The 26,731-nt window shown below is 47.6% G+C and overlaps 1 protein-coding gene and 1 long non-coding RNA gene across 4 annotated transcripts in view; both read left to right on the plus strand.

The window, feature by feature from the left end:
• BMERB1 (bMERB domain containing 1) overlaps positions 1–26,731 on the plus strand; it is a 129,850-nt gene that overhangs the window by 53,556 nt on the left and 49,563 nt on the right. For all 3 annotated transcript variants that reach the window (XM_077906727.1, XM_077906728.1, XM_077906726.1), the window contains exon 2: positions 9,910–10,033. In XM_077906727.1, coding sequence (XP_077762853.1) covers positions 9,910–10,033 — 124 coding nt within the window. The remainder of the gene's footprint in view (positions 1–9,909; positions 10,034–26,731) is intronic.
• On the plus strand, positions 24,760–26,717 carry LOC144318118 (uncharacterized). Its single transcript, XR_013383960.1, has 2 exons — positions 24,760–25,083; positions 25,755–26,717. It is a non-coding gene; the product is annotated as an uncharacterized LOC144318118 (long non-coding RNA).

Raw genomic sequence — 26,731 nt, forward strand, 5'->3', positions numbered from 1 at the left:
CAGGTGCGGCACCAAGCACTTGACATTTTATGTCGCCTCCAGAGCAGCAACTCTGTGACGTAGGAGTCCCATTTAACCGAAAAGGAAGCTGAGATTAAGAAGATTGAGTGGTGGGACGCCTGGGTGGCTCAGCAGTTGAGCGTCTGCCTTTGGCTCAGGGCGTGATCCCAGGGTCTTGGGATCGAGTCCCGCGTCAGGCTCCCTGCATGGAGCCTGCTTCTCCCTCTGCCTGTGTCTCTGCCTCTCTCTGTGTGTCTCTCATGAATAAATAAATAAAATCTTTTAAAAAAAAAAGAAGAAGAAGATTGAGTGGTGTGTCCAGATCACACACATAATAGTAGATCCAAGACTTGAACCAGACTCTGCCCAGATCTACCATCCGGGTTAAGCTGATGGTGTACTAATGACCTTCCTCCCTGACGTGTAAGCCCCTTTCTGGAAGGTCAGCTCAACGAGGACAGGGATTTTGTCTGTCTGTTCCATCCTCACTGCTTAGAGTGGTGTCTGGCACAAAGTGGGTTTTTAGTGCATACTTACTAAAGGAATAATAAGAGCAAATATTACAGAGAGAGTTAAAGAGAACTTGTTATGTGCCTGGCACTTAAATAAATTATCTATGAAATGAGTATGATTGTCTCTATGTTGCAGATGAAGAAACTGAGGCCCAGAGTCATCAATGGATGAGACCAAGGTCAGCATAGGAGCCAAGCCTGAGACCCCAGAGTCCATGCCCATAACTACCCCCTTCACTTGCCCTCTTCGGGGGCTGGCCTTGCTCCTACAGAGCCCGCACTCACCAACCCTTTTCCTTTGCTCTTCATTTCTTTATTTTAAATCTACCTTGATTTACTCCTGCTAATGCTACAATTCAAACAATATAGCCAATAGCAATGCACCAACATCAATGTCTTGATGATGTTGGCAACAGTGGGAAGGGTATACGGGAAATCTCCGTGATACCTTTGCAACTTCTCTATAAACCTAAAATAATTCCAAAACGGCAAGTTTATTTAAAAATTCAAACAATGGGGGCACCTGGGTGGCTCAGTGGTTGAGCATCTGCCTTTGGCTCAGGTGGTGATCCTGGGGTCCTGGGATCAAGGACCCTCTTGATCCCTCTGCCTATGTGTCTGCCTCTCTGTGTGTCTCTCATGAATAAATACATAAAATCTTTTAAAAAAATAAAAATTCAAACAATGGAAAAGGATGGTGGAAGGGGATCCTAACACTGACTCCCCATTCCCCACAGGTAACCACCAAGGCCCTTCTCTCAGGTGTCCTTCTGAGGTTGTTCTAAGGATGCTAGGCACCTCACAAATGTTTGTTGGGGCTGAAATCAGTGTGTCAACTCATGTAATTGCCTCTATGATATGAGCTGGGCTGAAATAATGACTCAGTTGGCTGATGCATCTTTGGGTGACAAAGTGACACATGGTTGAGACTTTTCCTTCAGACTTCCATTTTCATTTAATTTTCCAGTGACAACTCCAGAGTGCAGGCCTATTGCTGTTTATCAAGGGACCCTCAGAACCCAATCCTGTTGTGTCAGGTCACACCCTGTAGGGCACAGACATGACGCTGACCAAACGACCTCTAACACTGTTCCAATCTGTATGACAACTTTTCCGGGGAGGGGGGTGAAAGGGTACTCCCAGTGGTACTCAGATGCTTCTAGCATCAAACAACATTGAATTACATTGTGGGAAATTTGCCCCCCCCCCCAATTATCAAAGAAAGCCTCAATCTGGTGGTTTGCCTTTAATATCTCTCTAGCACTTGCTAACTTTCTAGGATTTGCTAATCTACCTTGTTGAGAAAGAAGCATTTGGCTTCAATCTGAGCATTTAGCCGGAATTTAACAACATTGCTTTGTTTCCACTGGAATTATTTTTATGGCCACTTCCCAATTATGCTAAGTAATAGTGACTTATTCTTTATGGATATGATAGGACTTTCCTCTTAAGGAGCCTATTTGAGTGAAAAAAAAAAGCCAATCTAAAGAAATATTGAATAAATGATAGTATAGATCGTGCCTTTGCTTGGGCAGCTTTAGCAAAATACCATAGACTGGGGGGCTTATGTTATAAACATTGACTTCTCACGGTTCTGGAGGCTTGGAAGTCCAAGATCAAGGCGTTGGCAGATCTTGTGTTTGGTGAGAACCCCTCCTGGTTTGTGGATGGTGGTCTTATCACTATGTCTTTGCATGGGGGAGAGTAGAGAGAGAGTGAAAGCAAGTTCTGATGTCCCCTTACTTTAAGGACACTAATCCCATCATGGAGCTTCACCCACATGACCTCATCTAACCCTGATTACCTCCTAAGGGTCCCCTCTCCTGATACCATCACACTAGGGTTTAGGATTTCAACATATGGGTTGGAGGGGGGCAGTCACTCAGGCCATAGCCGATACTGTGTGATGCAAAGCTGTGATGAGTTCCAAGCAGTGATTGAGGTTTTGGAAATGCTCTTCTGTAGCCCTTTGATCTACAACATGGGTTCTGAAATCAGAAAGACCCGGGTCTGAGTTCTAGCTCTGGCATTCACCTGTTCAGTGATTTTGGCCAATGACTTACGATCTCTCTGAACCTCCATCCTATCAGTCTCTAAAGGAAGGGTACTAATGCTAGTGTATCCCTGCTAAGGCACTGGGGTGTGTGGTGACATGCACCACACTCACAGTAAATGCTCCATGAGCTCAAGCTCTGAGGGGGGGCATCTACAAGGTACATGAAAGTTGCAAAGCAGAAACAAGGTGATGGGGGTGGGAGACTGTCTGGGGGACCCCGGGCTTAAATTCCTATTCGGATCCATAGTTGGAAAAGACAGACTAGGGAAGCCTTCTCTGTTCCCCAGCATGGTTTTACCCCTACCTGCCTATATTTAAATCACAAGCTTCGGGCAGCCCGGGTGGCACAGCGGTTTAGCGCCACCTGCAGCCTGGGGTGTGGTCCTGGAGACCCGGGATCGAGTCCCACGTCGGGCTTCCTGCGAGGAGCCCGCTTCTCCCTCTGCCTGTGTCTTTGCCTCTCTCTCTGAATAAATAAATAAATAAATCTTTAAAAAAATAATAAAAAAATAAATCACACGTTTCTAGGAGATGGTCAGCCCTCCCTCATCTACCATCACCACCACCCTATCCCCACCCTATCCCTGGACAGCTTTAAATTTTCCAGGTATATGGTGAAACCTGCAGCAACATCCCCATCGTGCCCAGGGCTCAGCTCTTGTTAGCTTGTGCTGCAGGGTTCATGAGGCATGCATTTCCCTGGTGTGGCATTTGGGGATAAAAAGATGGATTTAGCTACCTCAACCCCCAGAAGTGACTCAGCTCCCGGGAGCTCAGTGACGATGGCAGTGGCAGTTGGAGCCCTGGGGACTTCCTTGCCTTCGGGCTCTGCTCTCTCTAGACAGCAGCCTTGGAGCCTTGTGGGCACCGTCCTCTCTAGCCAGCCAGAAAAGCTTGGTCGTGTTTTCCCAGGATTGGTCCTGCTGGTGGACACACTCATTGGCAGCCGTTGGATGCCTGCCCTGCAGCTGGAAAATGTTGTCCGGAAGGTTTCCATCATGCTAGCTCTGTCTCGCAAGTTCAGACTGAACAGAAGCTGAGCATGTGTGACATTGATTTATTCACGACTTGTACCGGTGCCCCTCACAGTCTGGCCTGAAGGCTTTCTACATAGGTTCCCTGGACAGGACTCCCCAGCCCGGTCTTAGCCTACTCTCCTGGGGTAGAATCAGAGAACCTGCCTTTTTCACAAGCTGCGCAGATAATCACCATGCCTGCTCCTCCCCGTTTACCTAGAGCAATAGAATATGCTCCATTTTCTCTCTTGTCAAGATGGTGATGATACTTCTGAAGCTTGGGAGGTAGTTCTGAAATGAGTGTGATTATTTCAACAAGGGCTTTGGAGTAGGACAGATCTGACTTTAAATTTCAGCTCTTTTCTTGAGCTTCATCTTGCCTGTCTATGAAGTGGGGGTGCTAAATAGGGCTGTTTTGAGACTCAAATAAGGTAATTTGATCCTAGCATATGACAAATATTCAATAAATGTTAGCTCTTATTGTTACTGGGTAACTCTTCTTTCTTTCTCTTTCTTTTCTCTTTCTTTCTTTCTTTCTTTCTTTCTTTCTTTCTTTCTTTCTTTCTTTCTTTCTTTCTTTCTTTCTTTCTTTCTTTCTTTCTTTCTTTCTTTCTGCAAGGAGGCCTATCGTGAGCCTAGCACAGAGCTGGCACAGAGCACTCAGCGCAAGAAGGGATACTAACCATGCCGCATCCGATTTGAGGCCTAGGCTTTGCTCCTTTCTCCAGGAGATGGAGAGCACCCCTGCAAGACTTTTCAACACAGGGTTCAACCCATTCTCTGCCCCAAGTCAACCCTAAATGCTCATCTTAGCACCTGGAGCCTGGCAGTGCTACCACTTCCATCCTCCCTTGAGGTCGGAGGTAAAATGCCAAACCATAGAAGGTGATTGAGGCCTTGTCCTGTGTTTTGCCCCAGGGTATGTGGCCATTTTCAACATCTGTCTGATGGCAATCAGGTTGCCCATCTGAACCACGATGTGAGAAATTAGGATACTTATACCTTCAGGGTGGTTAACCACACGCTTTTCCATCCACAAATGCCTTTAGCCCTTGCCCAGAGGCTATGTAACGTGCCTGAGAGAGACGGAGATTGTGCCCCGGGTTTGCATCCCGTCTCTGCAACATTCTGATTGTGTGATGTTGGCCAAGTCACTTCCTTCTCTAAGCCTCTGATTCCTCAGGTATAAAATAGAGATTAAATGAGATCATATGGGGCAGCCCGGGTGGCTCAGCAGTTTAGCACCACCTTCAGCCCAGGGCCTGGTCCTGGAGACCTGGGATCAAGTCCCACATCAGGCTCCCTGCATGGAGCCTTCTTCTCCCTCTGTGTCTCTGCCTCTCTCTTTCTCTTTCTCTCTCTCTCTGTCTCTCATGAATAAATAAATAAAATCTTTAAAAAAAATAAATGAGATCATACAAAACCTCAGTACAGCATAGTGCATAGTAGCTATTGAACCCCATTTTGCAAAGGAAGTAAGAGAAGCTAAGAGGTGAAGGGCTCATTTAAGGTCATGCAGCTGGGATCAGCTTAAGGCCAAAGATCTCTAAACTCTGCCTCTCCCCCTGACTGCTTCCTGGGACCCCAGCTGCTTCCAGTTAGGGCTGCACCCAGTGCAGTGACTGAAGCTTTCCAAGAGGGGACGCTGCCAGCAGGGAGCTTGCAAGCCCATGGCCATTCATCCCTGTGGTGGGTTAAATAGTGCGCTCCCCAAATTCACCTCCACCGGGGCACCTGGGTGGCTCAGAATTTGAGCCTCTGCCTTCAGCTCAGGGCATGATCCCGGGGTCCTGGGATCGAGTCCCCACATTGAGCTCCCCACAGGGAGCCTGCTTCTCCCTCTGCTTATGTCTCTGCCTCTCTCTCTGTGTCTCTCATGAGTAAATAAATAAAATCTAAAAAAAAAAAAAAAAAAAATCACATCCATCCAGAACCTCAGAATGTGACCTTTGAAAATAGGGTTTTTACAGAAAAGGACACACAGAGCCGCAGGGAAGACAGCCCCATGAACACAGAGGCAGAGGTTGGGCAATGCTGCCACAGACCAGGGATTGCCAGGAGCCACCAAGGTCTGGAAGAGGCAAGGAGGGACGCTCCCCAGAGCCTCTGGAGTGAACACAGCCCTGCCGACACCTTGATTTGGAACTTCTGGCCTCTAGAAATGCAAACAAAATAAAGTCCCGTTGCTTTAAGTCACTGAGTCTGTGCTGCTCTGTTCCTGTAGCCCTGGGAAACCAAGACACTGCCCTTGCCTTTATGATGTGCATAGACAGCGAGAGCTGGATGTAAAACATCTGTTTGCACAAAGGGTGATGGTGATGGGGACAAGTGCCCGCCTTTAGGAGGCAGACAAGGGCCTGGCTCCTTCCGTAGCCAGCTTCAAGCCTTTGTTTCCTTACTTGTTCAACAAGAGAACATCTTGATCCTACTGGTTTATGGTGAGGATTAAAAGAGCTGGCGCGGCAGAGGGGGCTGGTGGTGATGACACAGGGCATCGGAACAAGGCATGGAGGCTGATGTGCCTGTTAATTCCATCATCACAACTGCCCTGGGTGTCCTTACATTACAGACGAGGAAACTGAGTCACGAGATGTTAGCTAACTCTCTGAGGCCGCACAGGTAGTGCCGGGCAGAGCTGGGACTCAGACCACAGCCATCTGACTCTAGAACGCCCCCAACCCCCATCCCTGGTCACTACAATCCGGCACTGCCCTGTGCCCAGAGTCCACACTCCTCCAATCTGGCCTCAACCTCTAGCCTCGTTGGAGGCTGACACACAGTAACGTTCAATTAATATCAATATTTTTATCCTGTCCCTGCCTTCCTCCTCTCTCAAGTCAGGCCTCATTACTCCAGCCCCAGGAGCCACCTTGATTCTGGCGTCAGGGATCATAGGACCCCACATCTGATTCCGGGAGCCTTGAGATCATGACTCAGCATGTCACATGGACAGTTCCTAAAATTCCTCCTTAGACATCTGTCTCTCTGCTCAAGTCCCAGTCCTGAGACAGCTCCTCTGATCCCCCTCCCTCTCCCCTCTCTTTCTGACGCTCACCCTCCCACCCCCAACCCCTCCATCTCCCCTTTCACCCCCATTTTGGCACCAGCTCAGTCTGACAGCAGGATGGTCTTCGGGATTCACGATGCTCGGAGGGCTGCGGGAGGGGATAGTGTGTCCCCGATTTGACATTTCCTCCATCTGCCCACCTCCCCACCACCCATCTAGACAATTGATCACTGTCCTTCTCCCTGGCTCAGCATCATGCACTGTCCGTGCTGGGAAATCTGGGACTTCTTGGAAAGTATAAAGAGGAGATGCTGCTCTGAGGGGCTGAGCAGAGTGGGGACAAGGACTCCAGCGAGCCTACCGCTGCCGGGCCACAGTTTCTTCACCCTGACTCATTTCTTGCCTTTGTCATCATTTATCTCTTACAAATTGTGAATTATCACAGAGAGCATTAGGGAGACCATTCGTTGGAAGGTGGGAGTCAGCTACAGGAATCAGCTTCCTCCTGATTCCTCAACACAAATAGGGAGTTCTGGTGGGTGGAGGGGAGGCCTACGGAACAGACGTGTTAGGGGGCGGGTGATTGACCAATATGGCAGTTCGCCCCAACCTGATATTGAGTGGAGAACCCTGGGTCAGGAGTTTCCCACAGATGACAGAGCAGTCCGGCAGGCTTCTCCGAGTAGGTGATGACGCGAGATCCAAGCAAGCAGGAGTTGACTTCAGGGAAGTCTGCAAATCACAACGCCCCAGCCCCTGGGTCCCCTGGATCAGGGATCCAGGTCAGAGTCAGGAGTCCAGGTCATAGGAGGGAGACAGATAGAGAGAGAGCAGCTTTCCAAACAATTGACCTGGAGGTAAGGAAAAAGACAAATGCCAGGCGGTAGAGCCAAGGTGCTGGGTGTAGAAGGAATGGGCAGATAGATGTAGGATATGTGGAGTTGGCCTCAGCAAAGCAATGCTATCTCCTCCCCTGTATCTTTTTCTCTCCCTGTGAAAGATCTCAGGATCCCACAGCCTTTAAAACCCAGCCTTTTGCTCTGGCAATGCAAAGACTGAGCTCTGAGAATGCTCGTCACGGGGCTGTTTATGGAGGGGAGAATGGGAAACAATCTAAATGTCTGGGGGTTGGTGGAGTGATTCATGGTAAAACCACAAATAGAAGACCACAAACCTTTCCCACTGCTGCTGGGGAAAAACACCCAAGGATGTACGAAAATGCTCACGATACGTTACGGGAAAAGAACAGGTAATAAAATGTGAGACCCTAACTTTATATCACCCAAACCAGACCTGTATGTTGGTGGAAATATTGATATACATTGGTGTGGGTGTGTATGAACATTTTTAACTACTAACAGTTTAGTATACATTTTTCCAGTTTTTTTTTTAAGGTATGTGTATTTACTCCTTTTTTGCGAGTTTGTACCCTTAACAACTCTTGAACGACATCAATTTTACCACCCCCCATCCCCTGGTAACCATCATTGTACTCTGTTTTCTACAAATTTGACTTTTTAAAATTCCACATGTAAGTGATAATCATACTTGTCTTGTCTTCCATCGTACATATACCACGTCTTTTTTTATCTGTTCATCCATTGATGGGCATTTAGGTGATCTCATATCTTCGCTATAGGGAAATGCATGTGTATATATAATCTTATGCATAGAAAACATATAAAAACCCCACATGTATTACCCCAAATATGCACACCACATATATAATATATATAATCGTATAAATTACCATGTATATACTAGAAGAATGTACACCAGAATGTTAATGGCACTATGTGTGCTAATACGTATATGTACAAATATATTATACATGCATATTGTCATGAACTGAGTCTTTACGTCCCCCTGAATTCATATACTAAAGCCCTAACCCCCAGGGTGGCTAATTCGTAGAGAAGGCCTTTGAGGAACTGACTGTGGTTAAATTAAGTCATCAGGATGGGGCCCTGATCTGATAGGATTAGTGTCATTGTAAGAAGAGACACCAGAGCGCTCTCTGCGTGTGTGCAAAGAAAAGGCTGTGTGAGCCCATCGAGACAAGGTGGCCATCTAACAAGCCTGGAAGAGAGCTCTCACTAGAAACTGACCCTGCCAGACCTTGACCTGGGATTTCTAGCCTCCAGCACTGTGAGAAAATAAATATCTGATGCCTAAGCCCCAGCCTCGGGTATTTTTTTTTAAGATTTTATTTATTTATTCATGAGAGACACACACAGAGAGAGGTAGAGACCTAGGTAGAGGGAGAAGCAGGCTCCCTGAGAGGAACCAGATGTAGGACTCGATCCCAGGACCCCGAGATCACGAGCTGAGCCAAAGGCAGACGCTCAACCACTGAGCCACCCAGGTGCCCCTCAGGTATTTTTTATGTTAACTCAAGTGAGTGAATACACATGCACACATAGACGGATATATGCATATATATTTAGTGTCTTTCCATATATATGGTAATACATATAAGATTTTTAAAAGATTTTATTTATGTATTTGAGAAAGAGAGTGAGAGCAAGAACACGAGCAGGAAGGGCAGAAAGAGAAGCAAGCTCCCCACTGAGCAGGGAGCCCGACACAAAACTCAATTCCAGGACCCCAAGATCATGACCTGAGCCGAAGGCAGACGCTTACCCGACTGAGCCACTACATAGAGTTTTTTTAATATATGGATTTTTATATATTGCCATATTTTTTATTCTAACTATAAACATGAGATGGAAAGAATGTCCACCAAAAAATGTGGATAGTGGTTCTCCGGGCAGTGGAGTTATGGGTGACTTTTTTACTTTGATCTTTTTTTTGCCAACCTGTATTACCTGAATTTTCTACAATGAACTTGTATTACTTTCATTACTTAGTGTTCCTAATAAGGTAATAATTAATAGTATGACTGTAAAAGAATGATTATAAAATGATTTTCTGCATAAAGTTGGCCTTGGTCTTGAGGCTGGGACAAGGACAAAGGGCTGCGGTTGGGGGGAGCAGAAGCTCAGGAGCTGGGGACCTGGCAGGGACTGTCAGAGCCATGTATATAACCTTGCACGGGTTTGGTGAGCCCACCTGAGCCTCCTCCTTGCCACCAGAACAAGATTCCCATGGAAAATGGGGTTTTCCAGGTTTCCAAAGGGCTGGCTCATAAATACATGCATGCATCTCAGGGTGCCATCCGTGTGCCCTCTCGGGGTGCCATGGGCACTGGGGCAGGGCAGCCCCCTGGAACCAGCCCAAGGACTGTCCTAAGGGAGTTCTTGAAAAACTGGGGTGGCCTTGGGGTCTTGACGCCTACGTGTCATGTCTCCTGCACAGATCAGCTGGACATCATCTCCATGGCAGAGACAACCATGATGCCTGAGGAGATCGAGCTGGAGATGGCGAAAATTCAGCGCCTCCGAGAAGTGTTGGTCCGACGGGAGTCTGAGCTCAGGTTTATGTGAGTGCCTTAGGGACATGGCCGAGGAAAGGAAGGGACGGGGAGGGGAGGGCGCCCAGACAACCTAGCATTTACTATTCGTGACTGTGGGCCAGGCGCTGGGATAAAGGCATTGCGTACGTTGAAAAAAAAAATCTTGTTTGGTTCTCACTACTGCCTAGAGGGGTGGGTATCAGAGTCTCCTGTTCTATTATTTATTTATTTAGCAAAGATTTATTTGAGAGAGAGTGAGCACAGTGGGGAGGAGCAGAGGGAGAAGGAGAGAGAGTCTTAAGCAGGCTCGGCGCTGAGCACAGACCTTGACCTGGGGCTCGATCTCACAACTGCAAGATCGTCACCTGGGCTGAAACCAAGAGTTGGATGCTCAATTGACTGCACCCCCCAGGTGCCCCCATGGAGTCTTCCATTTTAAACAAGATCTTGAAGTTGGGATTGAACTCAAGCCAGGCTGACTCAAAGACCAAAAGAGTCCAAGCTCTTTCTATGTTTCCTTCTGAGAAGAGAAAAGGGACAAGAGAGGGTGGGCAGTGGTGGGGGAGGGTTGGTGGTGGTAGAGATGGGGACCCAGAGGTGATACCTCTGCCCGTGTTGGTAGGTGCATGCCCTCTGGGTTCAGATAGTTCTGAGATCCAAAATAGCTGGGAGAGTTTGGGGCAGGTTCTCTCAGCACTTCATTTCCCTGATTTGGGAAATGGGGGAAAATGATAATACCTCTCCCCTTGGGTCACTGGCAACCTCAGAGTCACATGATTTGACCCAACCTCCACTGGAAGAAGCAGCAACATCACACCTTCTGGGCGTGCCCTGGAAAGTGCATGTACCCTTTTACTGATTTCACTTAGGCCCATTATGGGATTATTGCATTTTGCAGATGAGAAAGACTGAGGCTCAGGGAAGTTACCCTGCCCAGGGCCTCCCAGCTAATAAATAGAACAATTAGGCTTCAGATCCTGATCTTCTTGCTTTCAAAACCCGTATTCTCCTTGTGTGGCCTTCTCTCACCCCATGAGGTGGCCCACTGGATTTAAGTGCTGCCATTTATTCGGTTCTCTATGTAGGCCAGACCCTGTGCTAAATGCTTCACAGGCACGGTCCCTTAGAAGAAAGCTCTAAAGCACCCCACTCTATGAATGAGAAACATCTTCCCTCTAACCTGGGAATAAGCTAAATCCCTCCATACGTGAGTGTCGAGAAACAATTCTTTCCTCTTCATGGGTTTTGCTTTTGGTTTCGGTTTTGGTTTATCAAAAGGACTTGAGGAAGGATCGATTGTGAAGGAGAAGTATGACCAACTGTTCTAGTAAGTCAGGTGATTCCGGGGTGGTGCAAAGGGAGGTGGGAGGGGGGTTGGGGTGACTGGGTGACGGGCACTGAGGGGGGCACTTGATGGGATGAGCACTGGGTGTTATGCTATATGTTGGCAAATTAAACTCCAATAAAAAGAAATTTTTAAAAAAAGGTGATTCCAACCACGGAGATAACTAGGACAGGAGAGGACTTTGAGGTGCCTGTGGGTGATCCAAGTACAGATGAGTGGCAAGAAGTTCTGTGTCTTTGTCTGATGTGCACAAGAGACCACTGGACTTGATACAGATTCCCAGGGCTCGCCCTCAGAGCGGCAACTCCTGAATTCAAGTAATGGCTATGGTCCCCCTGCGTTAAACGAGTAGACAAACAGCAAGGATCAAGCATGGGATTGGAGAATGCTGCAGTCTCCATGCAGCTCCTCCTTGTGGATGGACTCAGGGCAAAGGGAAAAGCCAGAGAGTCTGGAATAGTTGAGGGTTCCCTGGCAACAAGAGGGTTTGGGATGATCACAGTCTATAAATAATACAGGTGTGCCTTAGACCTATTGTGGGTTCAGTTCCAGACCACTGCAGTAAAGCAAAACTTGCTATAAACTGAGCAAGATTAATTTTTTAGCTTCCCAGTGCATATAAAAGTTATGTTTACACTGTACTATTGCCTACTAAATGAGCAATAGTGTTGTCTTTAAAAAAAAAACAATAACGCACATACCTTAATTAAAACAAGATTTTTTTGCTAAAAAAATGCAAACTGCTAGCTGTCATCTCGGCATTCAGCAAATCATAATCCTTTGGCTGGTGGAGGGTCTTGCCTCGATGTTGACTGGTGCGGACTGATCAGGCTGGTGGGTGCCGAAGGTGGGGGTGGCTGTGGCAGCTTCTTAAGATGAAAAAACAATGAAATCTGTCACATGTATGGATTGTTCATGAACGGTTTCTCTGTAGTATGTGATGCTCCCATGATCTCATTTCACCCAGAGTAGAACATCCTTCCAAACTGGAGTCAATCCTCCAAACCACATCGCTGCTGCTTTATCCACTAAGTTTATGTCATAGTCTCGATCCTTTGTTGTCATTTCAACAGTCTGCACGGCATCTTCACCAGGAGTAGTTTCCATCTCAAGAGACCACTTTCTTTGCTCGTCCATGAGAAGCAGGTCCTATCTGTTAAAGTTCTATCAAGAGGTGGTAGCAATTTAGTTTCATCTCCAAGATCCACTTCTAATTCCAATTCCCTTGCTATTCCCACCACATCTGCACCAACTTCCCCTACTGGAGCCTTGAACCTTCAATCTGTAAAAACAATGCAATATTCGGTAGCTCAGTGCTTGAGCGTATGCCTTCAGCTCAGGTCCAGGGATCGAATCCCGTGTCAGGTTCCCCTGCAGGGAGCCTGCTTCTCCCTTTACCTATGTCTCTGCCTCTCTGTGTGTGTCTCATGAGTAAATAAATAAAATCATTTTTCAAAAGTGCAATATCAAAAAATAAATAAAAATAAATAAAAAATAAAAAGTGCAGTATCTGTGAAGCATAATAAAGTGAAGCACAGTAAAATCAGGTGTGCCTGTACATACTTTGTGCATGCAAATCAAGTCTTTGTTCCTCCATTCTATCTTTAATCCCAATTCATAAAAATGACCTGTGTTAATAGTAATGGCTTTTATTAATTCTGGTGGATAGTTTTCTGACTACTCTTCTATTACTTAACTTAGAACCTTTAGTTGGGGCGCCTGGATGGCTCAGTCAGTTGGGTGTCCTACTCTTGATTTCAGCTCGGGTCATGATCTCAGGGTCGCAAGATCAAGCCCCGTGTTAGGCTCTGTGCTCAGTGTGGAGCCTGCTTGAGAGTCTCCGCCTCTCTCTCTGCCCCTCCCCCTGCTCCTGCTCTCTCTCTTTCTCTCAAATAAATAAATAAAATCTTAAAAAAAACAGTTTTCTGTCTTCTCCTCAGCCCCCCCCCCCGTGTGTGCTATCTAAAAAATAAATAAATAAATAAAAATAAAAGAAAGAAGACAGAGAACATACAGGTTCTGCTGTAAAGTAGTGAAGAGCTCCCTTCAGCCTGCAATGGTCAAGAGGGAGCAAAGATTGCTTTTGTTGCTAGAGGAACAATGGCTGTCACTTTGCATTTACTGACCTTTGCATCGAGTGTGCACACACTCATTAGCCCCAGCCTCTGGCACATGCCTGGCACACAGTGAGGGCACAGTGACAAAAATACCTGGCATTTAAGCTCCAGCTCTGAGCCAAGTGCTGCACTAAACTCTTGACCTGCAACCTCGATAAATTGTTCCATCATGCTCACTTAGGGACAAATGCCGACCATAGATACTTGAAAGCAGCTATGCTCTCCAGGGGACTGTCAATACATCAGTAGATACTTGAATAAATCAAATTATTCAAAGGATACAGAAAGATGTCAGTGTAGTCAGGATATAAGAGAGGCTCAGTGACATTCTCCAGGGGAGGGGCCAACTTCCAGGCCCCCTGGAGTGGGGAGACTTGCTAGGAGCCTGCAAACAATAGTGGGTGATATTGACAGCTCCCCCATCCCTCTACCCAGCCTGGTATTGTACCTGGTGGTGCATCTACCTTGTCAATCTCAGAGGTACACAGTGGACCCCGGATGGACAGGATAGAGATCATTGCCCACTCAGACCCAAACAAACGCCTCTTCCATCATCCTTGGCCTCTCAGGCTAGCAGTCCATGGGTGGCCATTCTTGAATTCAGTAGTACCCTGGCTATTTCTCAGAGCCAGGCCCTCACACAGCTATAGGGGCTCTGTTCTTGCATCCCTTTTAGAGAAGAGAAAATTGGAGGTTAAAAATTTTGTCCATGGTTGCATTAACTAATAAAAAGCCAAGCTAGGATGCAGGGAGTCCAGAGTATTGATTCAGTGAGTGAATGAGGGAAGGAAGGAGGGAGGGAGGGAATGAAGGAAGAAAATTCTTTAAAGAGTATACACCACGAGGGTAGGAATCTTATTCATCTTTCTCACTGTTCTATCTTTCCAGCATTTTGAATTGGGCACTTATTAGGCCAATTATTATTTGTTGAACATGCAGTAAATTATTCTTTCACATTCCGTCCTTACTGAGCAACTTCCCTTCACACACACCACACACACACACACACACACACACACACACACACACACACTAGGGCTCTGGGCACAGGGTAAGAGGGGAAATAGAATTTCAGACCATACTAAGCATTTGCAGGCTCAGGTGGAGAAGCGCTGAGTGACAGGAATGTGACAGCTGTTGACTGAGACAGACCCAATGATTGTAGCTGTAATAACCAAGACCAGATTGGTTTTGTCACACCTGCTCTAAAGTAATCAGGTTCATACCCATCAGCTCTTGTGGAGACTATGTGAGTCCGACCACATTTCATGGTTGCGGGTGTCTTCTCACTCTTACTGTCTCCTGCTATATTGACTCATTAGAGAATGGGTCCAACGGCTGCTGCTCCTAACACTCCCAAAGTTTAGCATTTTTCTTTCCTGGATTTCTATGTTCTTTGCTATGTTCTTTGAACCTTGCTGGTTCAACCTCTCCTCTTGCCAGGATGGTGAGGAAATAGAAGAAGGAGATTTACCCAATCCCCAGGGAACTAGAATGAATTGATGAGAAGTGAACTCAGGGATCATCCTGGCTCTCCCACATCCTAGGTGTGTGACCTTGGGCTCAGGACAGAGTATAGAAAAACTGCTGTGTACTCTTCATTCCCCCTGTCTTTGCCCAGCACTTCTGGAATGCAAAGACAAACTCCCGGTTGGATGCCTACAATCCCACAATCTCACCATCCCACATTGGGTTTTGTCTTGTTCCGCCATCTTGAATTAAGTGTGGTAGAAATGGAAAGGATTTTACTGAGGGCGGCTCAGGCTCAGTAAACAGGACTGAGTCAGGACTTCTCCATACTCTTGCCCTGGAGACAAGTGATTTATTTGGAACCTAAAATGATGAGCTCTCACTTGGGCGGCCAGGTATGCAAGTCAACCCGCCAGGAAGTCATAGTAGTGCTCTACGGGGGTTCTCAGGGAGCTCAGCAGTCAACTTTCAATGAGCCCTGAACACATGTTATCACATCATCTATGGAAAGTGCCTACTAATGGAAGGATGAATCAGGGCAGCCTTCCCTATGCCTTGGTGAAGGTGCCCAAGGTCAGGTTCAGGGAAGGGCTATGAATGACTCCGGTGGGCATGGTGTTGTCACCTTCTCTGTGTCCCTTAGCTTGTACTCTGGTTTATAGGCAGCTAAGCGGCAGCTGGAGATCTCCCTCATGAAGTTTGATGATTTTACGAGCTTCATCTGAATGAGTCAGTGAAAGCCCTCAGTATCACAAAAATGCCTCTGTAATAGGTGCCAAATGTCCAGGCCATAGAGCTTGAAGCCTACTTTGTGGGCTCCTTGATCTCTATGCCACCCAGCTCCCGTCCATCCGCTGCTGCCCCACGTCCGTGCCACTCCCTAGCCTGTCCTACGGAGGCTGTCTCCAACATCACACTCATTTTCTCACCTTTAACTCCGGGCACTGAGTCACACCAACAGCTTCCCATGACTCCGCAGCCCGAGCCAGCCTGGCTCTCCTGCATCCCCAGACCATCCCAGTCCTGCTGTTTAACTGGCTTTCAGATAATTAAGAATCTTCCGCCTCTGAGCAGGGGCAGGGGGTGGTTATCTTCATTTCACACCCGCTTGGTGGATTTTCATAAAAGGGACAGTGTGCTCTGTCACTCAGCTTGCCCTGGGCGGTGGCGGCTTTAAGCAGGGACACTGAGAACCGCAGCAGGCAGGGGAGGCAGGCCAGGGAAGGGAGGATCTCAGGAGCTCGGTGCTCACAGTCCGCTGTTTCCAGAGCCTGGACTTGGACCCCAGTGACCTCATTTTATTTATTTATTTATATTAAGATTGTATTTTTTTATTTGAGACTTAGAGAGCAAGAGACCCAGAGAGATAGAGCAGGAGAGGGGTGAGGGACAGAGGGGAATGAGGGAGAAGCAGGTTCCCCGCTGAGCAGGGAGCCTGACCAGGGACTCGATCCCAGGACCGCAGGATCATGACCTGAGCTGAAGGCAGATGCTCAACCGACTGAGCCACCCGGAGCACCCCAGTTGCTTCATTTCATTAAGAAGTACTCGGTGCGGTGAAGAGGTCAGGCCCTAGGATCCGGCGGAGATTCGGGTTGGGGAGGTGGAAAGTGCGTAAGTTGTAAATAGCAGTTTTTCAATACTTGCAATGCTGAGCAGTGTTCTAAATATTTTACATGTGTTGATTCATTTCATCCTCACCACAACTATAGAGATAGGTAGTACCCACCCCACCCCGCTATTTCCCACCCTCCCTGCCAGGAGGAAACTCATGCACAGAGAGGTCAAGTAACTTGCCTGGGGTTGCACAGTGTCCATTAAATAGCAGATAATGACATATCCCAAGCATTCTGGGTCCAGTGTCCATCCCAACCATCATGCCCAGGGTGGGGTGGGGGGGGTCTCTCAACTGGCTTAGAATCTCACTTTTTACTTGTTACCAACTATCTGGCCTGGAGCAGATTTTTAGCCGTGTTCTAGCTTCAGTTTCTCCCTCTGTCCAGTGGGGCATCGATGTTTCCCTGGCAGCAAGACAGCAAGAAAAGAGAGGATGTGTGTGAAAGTAGGTGCCTGGCTCTTCCTAGGAAATAAGCAGATCCAAATTCCCCTCCTCCCTTTCACTGTTAACACTGAGCTTTGAGAGATTGGAAGGGTTTGGGGCTGCTTAGTCATCCCCAGGGAATACCCAAAAACACATTTGTCTCCCCCAGAAGCTGGGGAGTGGCTCTCCACCAGTAAGACCATCTCTGCTCCGGGGCCTTAACTTTATTGTTACTAGTGTTATTTTTAAAAATGTTTTATACACCTGCATTTTTTTTTGTCTTTAATGAGCTGATGTTCTCAAGTCTTGTTAGGAAAAGCTTCAAGCCAAGAGCAAATTGAAGCATGTGCATTTATATAACTTGACACATCTTAGCCACCTTCAGGGGTTCTGCATCATGCTGGTTGCACTCTGGGTTTTAAATAGCATCCCCTAAGAACAGGTCACTGTTCCCAGAGCCACTGTACACAACAGGTGGGGAGCAATGCCTTTCGATGCAGAAGATCTGAAAAGCAACTTGTTTTGGACAAAATGTACAGGAATGTGAGGAGTTGGGGTGGGGGAGGGAGGAGAGAGGATGGAGGACATTGCAGGTTGGACCTCTGAGTGCAAGGATCCTCCTGAACTTCTAAGCATGCCGGGAAGTAGGGATGAGGGTGGGAATCTCGGCTGATCAAACGGAGAAAGACATGTCCCCCACCTGACACGCTTCTGTTCCAAGTTGCCTTTTGCAGCCAGACCACACTTCAGGAAAGGAAATTCTTCTCTCTTGGAACTCGGACTGCCTTACCAGGACTTCATTCTCTTACATCCAAGGATCTCCTCTGAGTCTCCTGTTTGCTGGGAGACTCTCACAGAGAGAGGCAGAGACACAGGCAGAGGGAGAAGCAGGCTCCATGCAGGGAGCCCACTGCAGGACTCGACCCTGGGACCACTAGATCATACCCTAAGCCAAAGGCAGATGCTCGACTGCTGAGCCACCCAGGCGTCCCACCATCCTAGGCTCTTGTGACAGTTAATTTTATGTGGCAATTTGACTGGGCCATAGGGTGGCCAGATAGTTGGTCATACATTATTCTGGGGGAGTCTGTGAGGGTGTTTCTGGGTGAGATGAACATTCAGATCAATAGACCAAGTAAATCAGATTGCTTTTCCCAAGGTGGGTGGGCCCCATGTGATCCATTGGAGGCCTGAATAGAACAAAAAGGCTGAAAAAGAGGGAACTCTGTCTGCTTTGCTGATGAGCTGGGATATTGATCTTTTCCTCCTGTGGACTTGAACTGAAAAATCAACACTTCTTGGGGCCCGAGCCTGCCAGCTTTGGGACTGGAGCAATACCATCGGCTTTTCTGCTTCTCCAGCTTGCCAATGACAGATCTTGGGACTTCTCAGCCTCCATAATCATGTGAGCCACTTCCTTATAATTAATTAGTAGATCAATTGATCAAACCTCTGATTGTTTCTGTTCCATAGGAGAATCCTGACTAATCAGCCCTGTTTATTCTCAGAAACTTCCATCTGGATGCTTTATCTGGCTTGCAAAGACCTAGGAAGTTGAAGACTGATTAAGATAAAAGGATATTGGTTCTAGCACTTTGTGAAACAGTTGGCATCACCTAGTAAAGATGAGCATGTACTTATTCTACAGCCAGCAGCTTCTTTCCTGGGTAATACCCTAGGGCTGCTCTGTACAACTGGGTAGGCACTAGCTTCACATAGCCATTTCACTTCAAATTCATTGAAATAAAATAGAGGGATACCTGGGTGACTCAGTGGCGAAGTGTCTGCCTTTGGGGCTCAGGTCGTGATCCTGGGGTCCTGGGTCAAGTCCCACATCAGGCTCCGCACAGGGAGCCTGCTTCTCCCTCTGCCTGTGTCTCTGCCTCTTCTCTGTGTCTCTCATGAATAAATAAATAAAATCTTTAAAAAAAGAAATGAAAAAAATACAGTCCTTCAGTAGCTACTACACTTCAAGAGCTTCTTAATCAATTGTGCCTAATGGCTGTCCTGCTGGAAGGCATACACATTTTTGTAGAACATTTCCATCATCACAGCAGTGCCCTAAAGAAATGCTCACACATGAGTGCCAGGTGGCATATCCCAGGATATTCTTATCAGCCTTGTTTGTAAGAGCAAAAAACTGGAAACAGCTCAAGTGTTTATAGGCAGTAGAAAAGGACAAATGAGTTGTGGCCTAGTCACTCCGTGGAATACTATATAGCAGTGAAAATGGATGGTCTACAGGCATTAACCCAGATGCATCTCAAAAATAAGACTTTCAGTCAAGATGATGTAAAGATCAAAATGTCTAAAACCAAATAATGTGTAGGTATTCATATAAAGATATATAAAATTATAAATATAATATATAATATATAATATAATATATAATATTAATATATAATAATATATTATAATATATAATATAATATATAATATATAATATGTATATAATACATAAAATTATAAATAAATTTATAAGATATAAATTATAGAAAGAAAAAGCATTACAAGAAGCTCAGCCTAGTGATTACCTCTGAGGGAATGAGGGAAACTCAAAGGAACAGGGCACAATGGGGCTTCTAAGGGTCCCATACAGGTTATGACTTAGGCAAGATGATGGGAACATAACTATTTATTACTCCACAAAAGACATATATTTATTTTATGCCTACTTTTGTATATAGTTCACAAACACACACATGCACATTTTTTCCCAATTTTTTTTGTGGCAAAATATACATAAACATCAAATTTACCATTGTGATCATTTGTGAGTGTAGAGTTCAGTGGTATTAAGAATATTTACACTGTTGTGCAACCATTACCTCTGTCCATCTCCAGAACTTTCCAACTTGCAAAATTGAAATCCTTTATCCATCAAACAACAACTCACCATTTGCCCCCCAGCCCCTGGCAACCACAGTTGGCTTTCTGCCCCTGAGATTTCGACTACTCTAATTTCCTTACATAAATGGAATCATACAGTGTTTGTCTTTTTGGACACACATGCACCTTTTACTTTTGCTTTTTTTTTTTTTTTTTTAGAGAGGGAGAGAGTGCATGAGTGTCAATGGGAGAGGGGAAGGACAGAGGGAGAAGGAGAGAGAGAACCTTAAGCAGGCTCCAAACCCAGTACAGAGCCCAATGCTGGGCTCAATCTCATGACCCTGAGATCATGACCTGAGCCAAAATCAAGAGACGGACACTCAACTGACTGAGCCACCCAGGTGCCCCCACAAGCACCTTTTTAAAGGAAAAATGCTAGGAAAGGGAAGGAAGTTTATGATCTTTGATATCTTCACATCTATGTTGCAGGTACATCAAACCCGGTATGTCCAAGTCCAAACTCATGACCCCCATGCCATCCCACAGCCCTGTCCCCACCAAATGTAGCTCTGCAAATGGCCCAGCACCATCATCTACTCACGGAAATACCAAAATCTAAAGTCAGACACCATTCTCGATTCCTTCCAATTTGCCACCTTGCATAGTTAATGCACCCCCAAATTGAGTCAATTTTACCTCCTAAAGTAGTTTTAAAAACTGTCCACTTTCCTCCCCCGCCACAGTCGTCACCCAAGTGTGCATTCCCATCTCAGTCTTGGATCTCAAGAGCATCCCAGCTTTCCACCCTGCTGCTGCCCTCCACGCCAGGGTCGCCAGGGTCGAACAGCCAGAGGAAGCCTCTTGAAATGCAAATCAGGCCACAGTCCCAGTGTTAAACACCCTCCATAATTTGTTACTGTGACCAAGCCTGGATCTGGTTCCAGTGAGTCTGTTCCTGTCTCTTCTGCCCTCTGTTCTTCATCTTTCCTCCACCCTCAGCCGCCACCACTGATCAGCATCCCATGGGCACCCTTCAGTTCCCCCACCCTTCAGTTCCACCCTTCAGTTCCTCCAGGCCCTGTCCTGCCACGGGGCCATTTCCAATGCTGTTTCCTCTGCCTGGACTCCTCCTCCTGCCACCCTCTTTGCCTGGTTATCTCTCTCTCTCCCTCCAGGGCTTAGATCCAGGTTTGCATCTGAGGGGAAGCCTTCCCAGCATTTCCCAGACTGTGTCCAGTCTGATCCCCATAACCGCGATCCTTTCCTTAGATTCCCTCCATTTATAAATACATGCATTGGTGTGAGTATGTGTTCAGTATCCTTCTCCAACCTGACACTGGCCTTGATGGAAGCAGAGGCTGAGCTGTTTGCACCCCTAGCAGTATTGGCGGCACCCAACGCGTGCCCAAACTCAGAGCAGGTGCACAGTGAATATCTACCATACAGATGAGCAAGAGTATTCATCTTCCCACTTGTCCCCACACCCGACCCGTTGCAAGGGCTCCCCTGGGGCTGGCAAGTCCAGGCAGGGAGAGCTTCCTGGCCCTCTGAAGGGTTATCTGGATCCAGTTCGTAGCCTTCCTGCAGAATGACAGTGTGATGCAGTAGCTTGCAGTGTAGATGCTTTGCTATGTGCATGAGTTTCTCGTGGCTGCTGTAACAATCTACCACAGAGTCGGTGTTTTTTGTCTTTTTTTTTAAAGATCTTATTCATTTATTCGGCAGAGAGAGGGAAGGTGCACAAGCAGGGAGAGAGGCAGAGGGAGAACCAGGGAGCCACCACCGAGCAGGGAGCCCCACGTGGGGCTTGATCCCAGGACCCTGGGATCATGACCCGAGCCAAAGGCAGATGCTTAACCCATGGAGCCACCCAGGTGCCCAGAGCTGGTGCCTTAAAATAACACACACTTATGCTCTAACAGTTCTGGAGGCCAGCGGTCTGAAATCAGTTTCACTGGGCTCAAGTCAAGCATCAGCAGGATCATGCTCCTTCTGGAGGCTCCTTCTGGACGATCTTTTTCCTTGTGTTTTCCAGTTTCTAGAGCTGCGTTTCTTGCAGTCCTTGGCTGGTGGTCCCCTCCTCCCCTGTCAAAGCCAGAAGAATGGAATCTTGAAATCCCTCTCTGCTGACGTCTCCTGTCTCCTTTCCTCTTCTGCGTCCAGTCTCGCTCTGTCTCCCTCTTATAAGGATACTTGTGATTACATTTTGTTTGTTTTAAAGATTTTATTTATTTATTCATGACAGACAGAGAGACAGAGAGGCAGAGACACAGGCAGAGAGAGAAGCAGGCCCCATGCAGGGAGCCCGATGTGGGACTTGACCCCGGGTCTCCAGGATCCCACCCCAGGCCGAAGGCGGCACCAAACCGCTGGGCCACTGGGGCTGCCCTGTGATTACATTTTGAACCCACCTAAATAACCCCAGGAAGATCTCTCCGTCTCAAGAGCCCTGATGTGATCACACCCCCAAAACCGCTTTTGCCACACAGGTTAACATAATCCCAGATCCCAGGGATTAGGACATGCATATCTTTGAGGGACATTGTTCAGCTGACCACAGTAGGAGAGACAATTGCAATGCACATAAGGGCTCAAGGTTGAGCTGGGGTCCCAGCGTGGCAGTGACAGTGACAGATAGGGCTGACAGTGACAGATAGGGCCATCGCCAGGCTGAGCAGAGGAGAAGGCACAACTCCATGGGGAGAAAGAACCCTCATTGCTTTATCTTATGCTAAGTTCTCATTATTTTTTGAAATCTCCCAAAGAAACAGCATCTTATGAGACAGGGCGGGGGTGGGGGGGTGGGGAGCGAGCCTCAGTAATGCAAATAGAGAGGCCCGACAAGGGTTTTCGCGCTCTCTTTGCTTGTTTCTGGAACAACGCTGATTTGAGTGGCAGCAGAGGTTGAGAAGTGCTTGTCCCTGTCACTGGCTGGTCTCAACCGAGGGCTCCGCTTTTCCTCTGCGCTCAGAATCAGAGGATGCTGGACAGGGCCGCCTCAGTTCCACGTTTCTCTTCAAATGAGAGCCAGCCCTCCCTTGAGATTTCCCGGGGTGGGAGGCTCACGGAGAGAGGGAAGGACGGAAAGTACAAAGGGCTTAGCAGGTGTGCCTGGGGGTTCCGGGTCCTTAAGCTTAGCTGCCCCCCCTCCCCCGGAAATGTAAATATCCTGATTTACATCTTTCACTTCATTTAATTGGCTGCCATTCACTGAATGATCAGATAGGGGATCTGATCTGAATTTCCATCTGGAATTTTGACCCACTCTGGGTCATTCTGTCCTTGGTCCCCTAAACTCCTCAGGGGGTTTGGGTTAGATTCAGTCAATCCAAGACACTCCGGGCTGGCTTCTGCCGGTGGGAAGGCAGCCTGTGTTTTCACTTCTGGGTGTCCTCGCCTTTGACAGCGTTGCCTTCTGATAAAGAGAGAGACCTCTACTTGCTCCAGGTGAGATTATCCCTACGTTTGAACGCTAGCCCTGCCACTTACAAGCTGTGCAGTCTTGGGCAAACACCTTAACCTCTCTGGGCCTCCAGCTGTCTCATCTGCCAAACGGGAAAGGCTCTGACATCACGCAGGGGGCTTACGGGGAGTAAAAGTAGTCACTTACAGACGGAGTGCCCAGCCTCGTGCCTGCCACAATGTAAGTGCTCAGTAAATGTTACTTTTCTTTCCTTCTGGAAGAAATCGAGTTTGGAAACGAACAGGTGCATCCTTAAGAGCAGACGTGGGGCCCACGCTCTGGATTTTTAGTAATAGTTATTTAGCTTGAAAAGGGGGCACAGAAGAAGGGGGGATTGGAAGGCGGCACGAAGATCTCCACGGCGAGGATGTATGGATTGGAGAGGAGAAGGCTCGGGGCACCTGATAGGTCTCGAGACAGCTGAAGGATTGGCCCATGGAAGGCGGAGTCTGTTTCTCCTACATGCAACCGGGACCAAACATAGACGCCGCCGGTGAATCAGCTTACCATCTCAGCCCAAGAGAGGCCTCTCGAAACACTCGGAGCTATAAAAAGTTGGAGCCTTGGGAGGTAATGAGTTTCCACACCTGGGGATTATCAAGAGTTTATTTATTCCTTCCTTCATGCAGCCGGCATCTACCATATAATTACCGTGTGTCATGTCCTGGGAACGTGGGAATGAACAGTGTAGATGGGAGCTCTGCCCCAGTGCAGCCCGAGGGAGGACATAAAAGCTGCGTGACTCCTGGGGGATGTGCGGAAGCTTCAGATGGGCGATGGGGTGGGCCAGTGGGTGCCAGGGTGCTATGCTCAACTCTTAAGGCTGTCACGTTTATTGATTTCCCTGACATCTCCTGAGCACCCCCACGGTGCCACGCACGATGCTGAACTTCTTATGTGGATCGCCTGCTTTCATCTCCATAGCAACCTGACGAGGCAACTACTATTGTGAGCCACATTTAACAGGGGAGGAGATTGTGTTTCATGGAAGTGAAGAGACTTGCCCAAGATCACCCATCTAAGAACTAGCAGGATTGGGATTCTAGATGCAGCAGCCTGGCCCTGGCGCCTGGCTCTGCGGTGCTCACCCAGTGCCAATCTTTGACTTCCAGCCTATCCCCTCTCCTTAGAGAACCAGTTCCAGGTGTAGGGCTGGTTCCTGTCTCTCCTTACTCCCCTCCCCCTGGCCAGAGCTGACTGGTCCAGATGGGCTCAGTCTGGGCAGATCAGAGTCTCTCTCCTGAGATACACAGAGACTGGGCCAGTTTGGTGATGGATTTGCAAACCAAAGACACTGGATGAGCACAGAAGGCCTATCTTCGGGAAGGAGGACAGCACAGCTGCCCCCAGCATAGCAAACGAGAAAGATTCTTGTCCCCGGAAGCAGAGAATGACATGACATTCCAATGCCAGTCTCCAAGCAGCTCAGCTGAACTGGGCCTTTCCATAAGATGTCACATCTTCTTCCCCCCTGGGTGTCCACTGTCCAGGCCCTTGGAGAAATGTCTGACACCCGGGTTTCTGCAGTCTGGAGAAGCCCAAGGCCTGCCGCTGTGATGTTACTGAATTTCAGGGTTTCCCTGCTCAGCTCTTCTCTGCTCCCAGGCTTGGTTTCCTGCATCCTGGAACCCCATCCACGTGGGTAGGAAACTTGGTTGCTTCACCAGTTTCCATAACGACAGAATGTAACAAAGCCCTATGCTACTCCCATAGGTCATCCGAGGAGTTGTCGAACTAGACATCCAGAAAGGGCTTGCACTGAGCTCTTCACAGCAATGAAAAAACCCACAGTTGGCATTCCTGGCTAATGAGGTCCTTTTAGCTATCCTGTACTGAGCGGTTCCTTTTTCTTTTTCTTTTCTTTTTTTTTTACTCACAGGGCCCAGGCTCAACCACCTTGCTTGCTATCTCCTAGCTCAAACCTCTCAGTTCTAAGGAAGACAACCTCCCTTCCCTGTCTTCGTCTTTTTTAAGGTTTATTTATTTGAGAAAGAGCAGGGGGAGGGGCAGAGGGAGACCAAGAGAGAGAGAGAATCTCAAGCTAATTCCATGCTGAGCTTGGAGCCTGATATGGGCCTTAATCCCAGGACCCTGAGATCATGACCTGAGCCGAAACCAAGAGTTGGATGCTCACCTGACCCAGCCACCCAGGTACACCCTGCTCCCTGTTTCATGCAGAGCAGTTTCACCTGCTTCCAAGAAGCCATGGCACAAGAGATGCTAGGGCTCTCGGGAACCCTACTCCATCTGTTCGTCAGGTTATAATTGAGCAAAAACTCTTTCTTCCCCAAGAATCATCTAGGTACCAGCTGTTGAGGTACTAATATTTCTCCCCATTTTTTACACCTTTACTAAACTATCTTTCATCAAGTGAGCTTGAGGGAATTTCTATTCCTTCTAAGCCCATGCTGGGAGGTTCTGTTGAAACCGAAGCTCTGCTGAGAACTCCATTTCTCAGAATCCCTTTCCTTGTCTGGTTCCAGATGAAAGGTGGGAGATCTGAGAGACAGACGGGAAGTGCAGTGTTTACTCGCTGAGGGCCACCAGATTTAGATGAGGAGGTAATCAGAGAGAGGAGGCCATGGAGGTTCCAGCGCACCCTCACTCTCCCTAACTTATCATCCAGCTGACATCCCAACTGCCAGCCCTGCTGACCAACAGCTGTCCTCCGTCTTCTAGACACCTGGCAGGCAAGACAACAGCCTCCCAAAGATCCCTCCACCTGCTTTCCCTCTACGGCCCCACCTCACCAGCTAGATGTGCCTGACTTCTCAGATGGGCTGGCTGGTGACTCCTCTGGTCTTCCACAGCCCCTCCCAGACCTTTGCATCCCCAGCTCCTCCCACGATTATGAAAGGCCTAATTCCTACCATACATCCCTTACCCCATGATTCATGGTGGCTCTGCTTCTCTGATGGAGCCCTGACCCATACGCATCCAGAGCCTTTACAGAAAAAGCAGCCAGAGGCTGGAGGCAGTAAATCACATGGGAATCACATGGAGAGCTTTAGAGAAAATGCTGATGCCTGGGTCTTGTGCTAGAGTCTGATTTAATTGACCCCAGGTTTGTAGTGCAGCCATTGCAAGTTTTAAAAGCAGTTGGGGGTGATTGTGCCCACCTCCACCTCCCACCGCACAGACGTCCCTTCACCTCTTCCCTGGGTGAAGTAGAAGCTGGTTGCTTACAGATGACTCATCTTCTTACTTTCTCTTTATAATTTTTTTCTTGATGAAAATTGGTCTCAGCCTGAAAGTATAAAATCTGTCCAACATTAGCATGGCTCCTGGCATGCCAATAGGTACCTCTCTTTCGAGTTGCTTCAAATCGTGATTGGAATCAGAATGAAATGTATGTTTGTGGTCTCCCATGGCATATGAAAATCCCAGTGCCATCTGTTGTCTTCATCATCGTGTCCGTTATCAAAATACATTGATTAAGACTTTAATTGAACCTGGTTCT

The sequence above is a fragment of the Canis aureus genome, chromosome 8 (assembly GCF_053574225.1).
Source record: "Canis aureus isolate CA01 chromosome 8, VMU_Caureus_v.1.0, whole genome shotgun sequence".
Classification (NCBI taxonomy): Eukaryota; Metazoa; Chordata; class Mammalia; order Carnivora; family Canidae; genus Canis; species Canis aureus.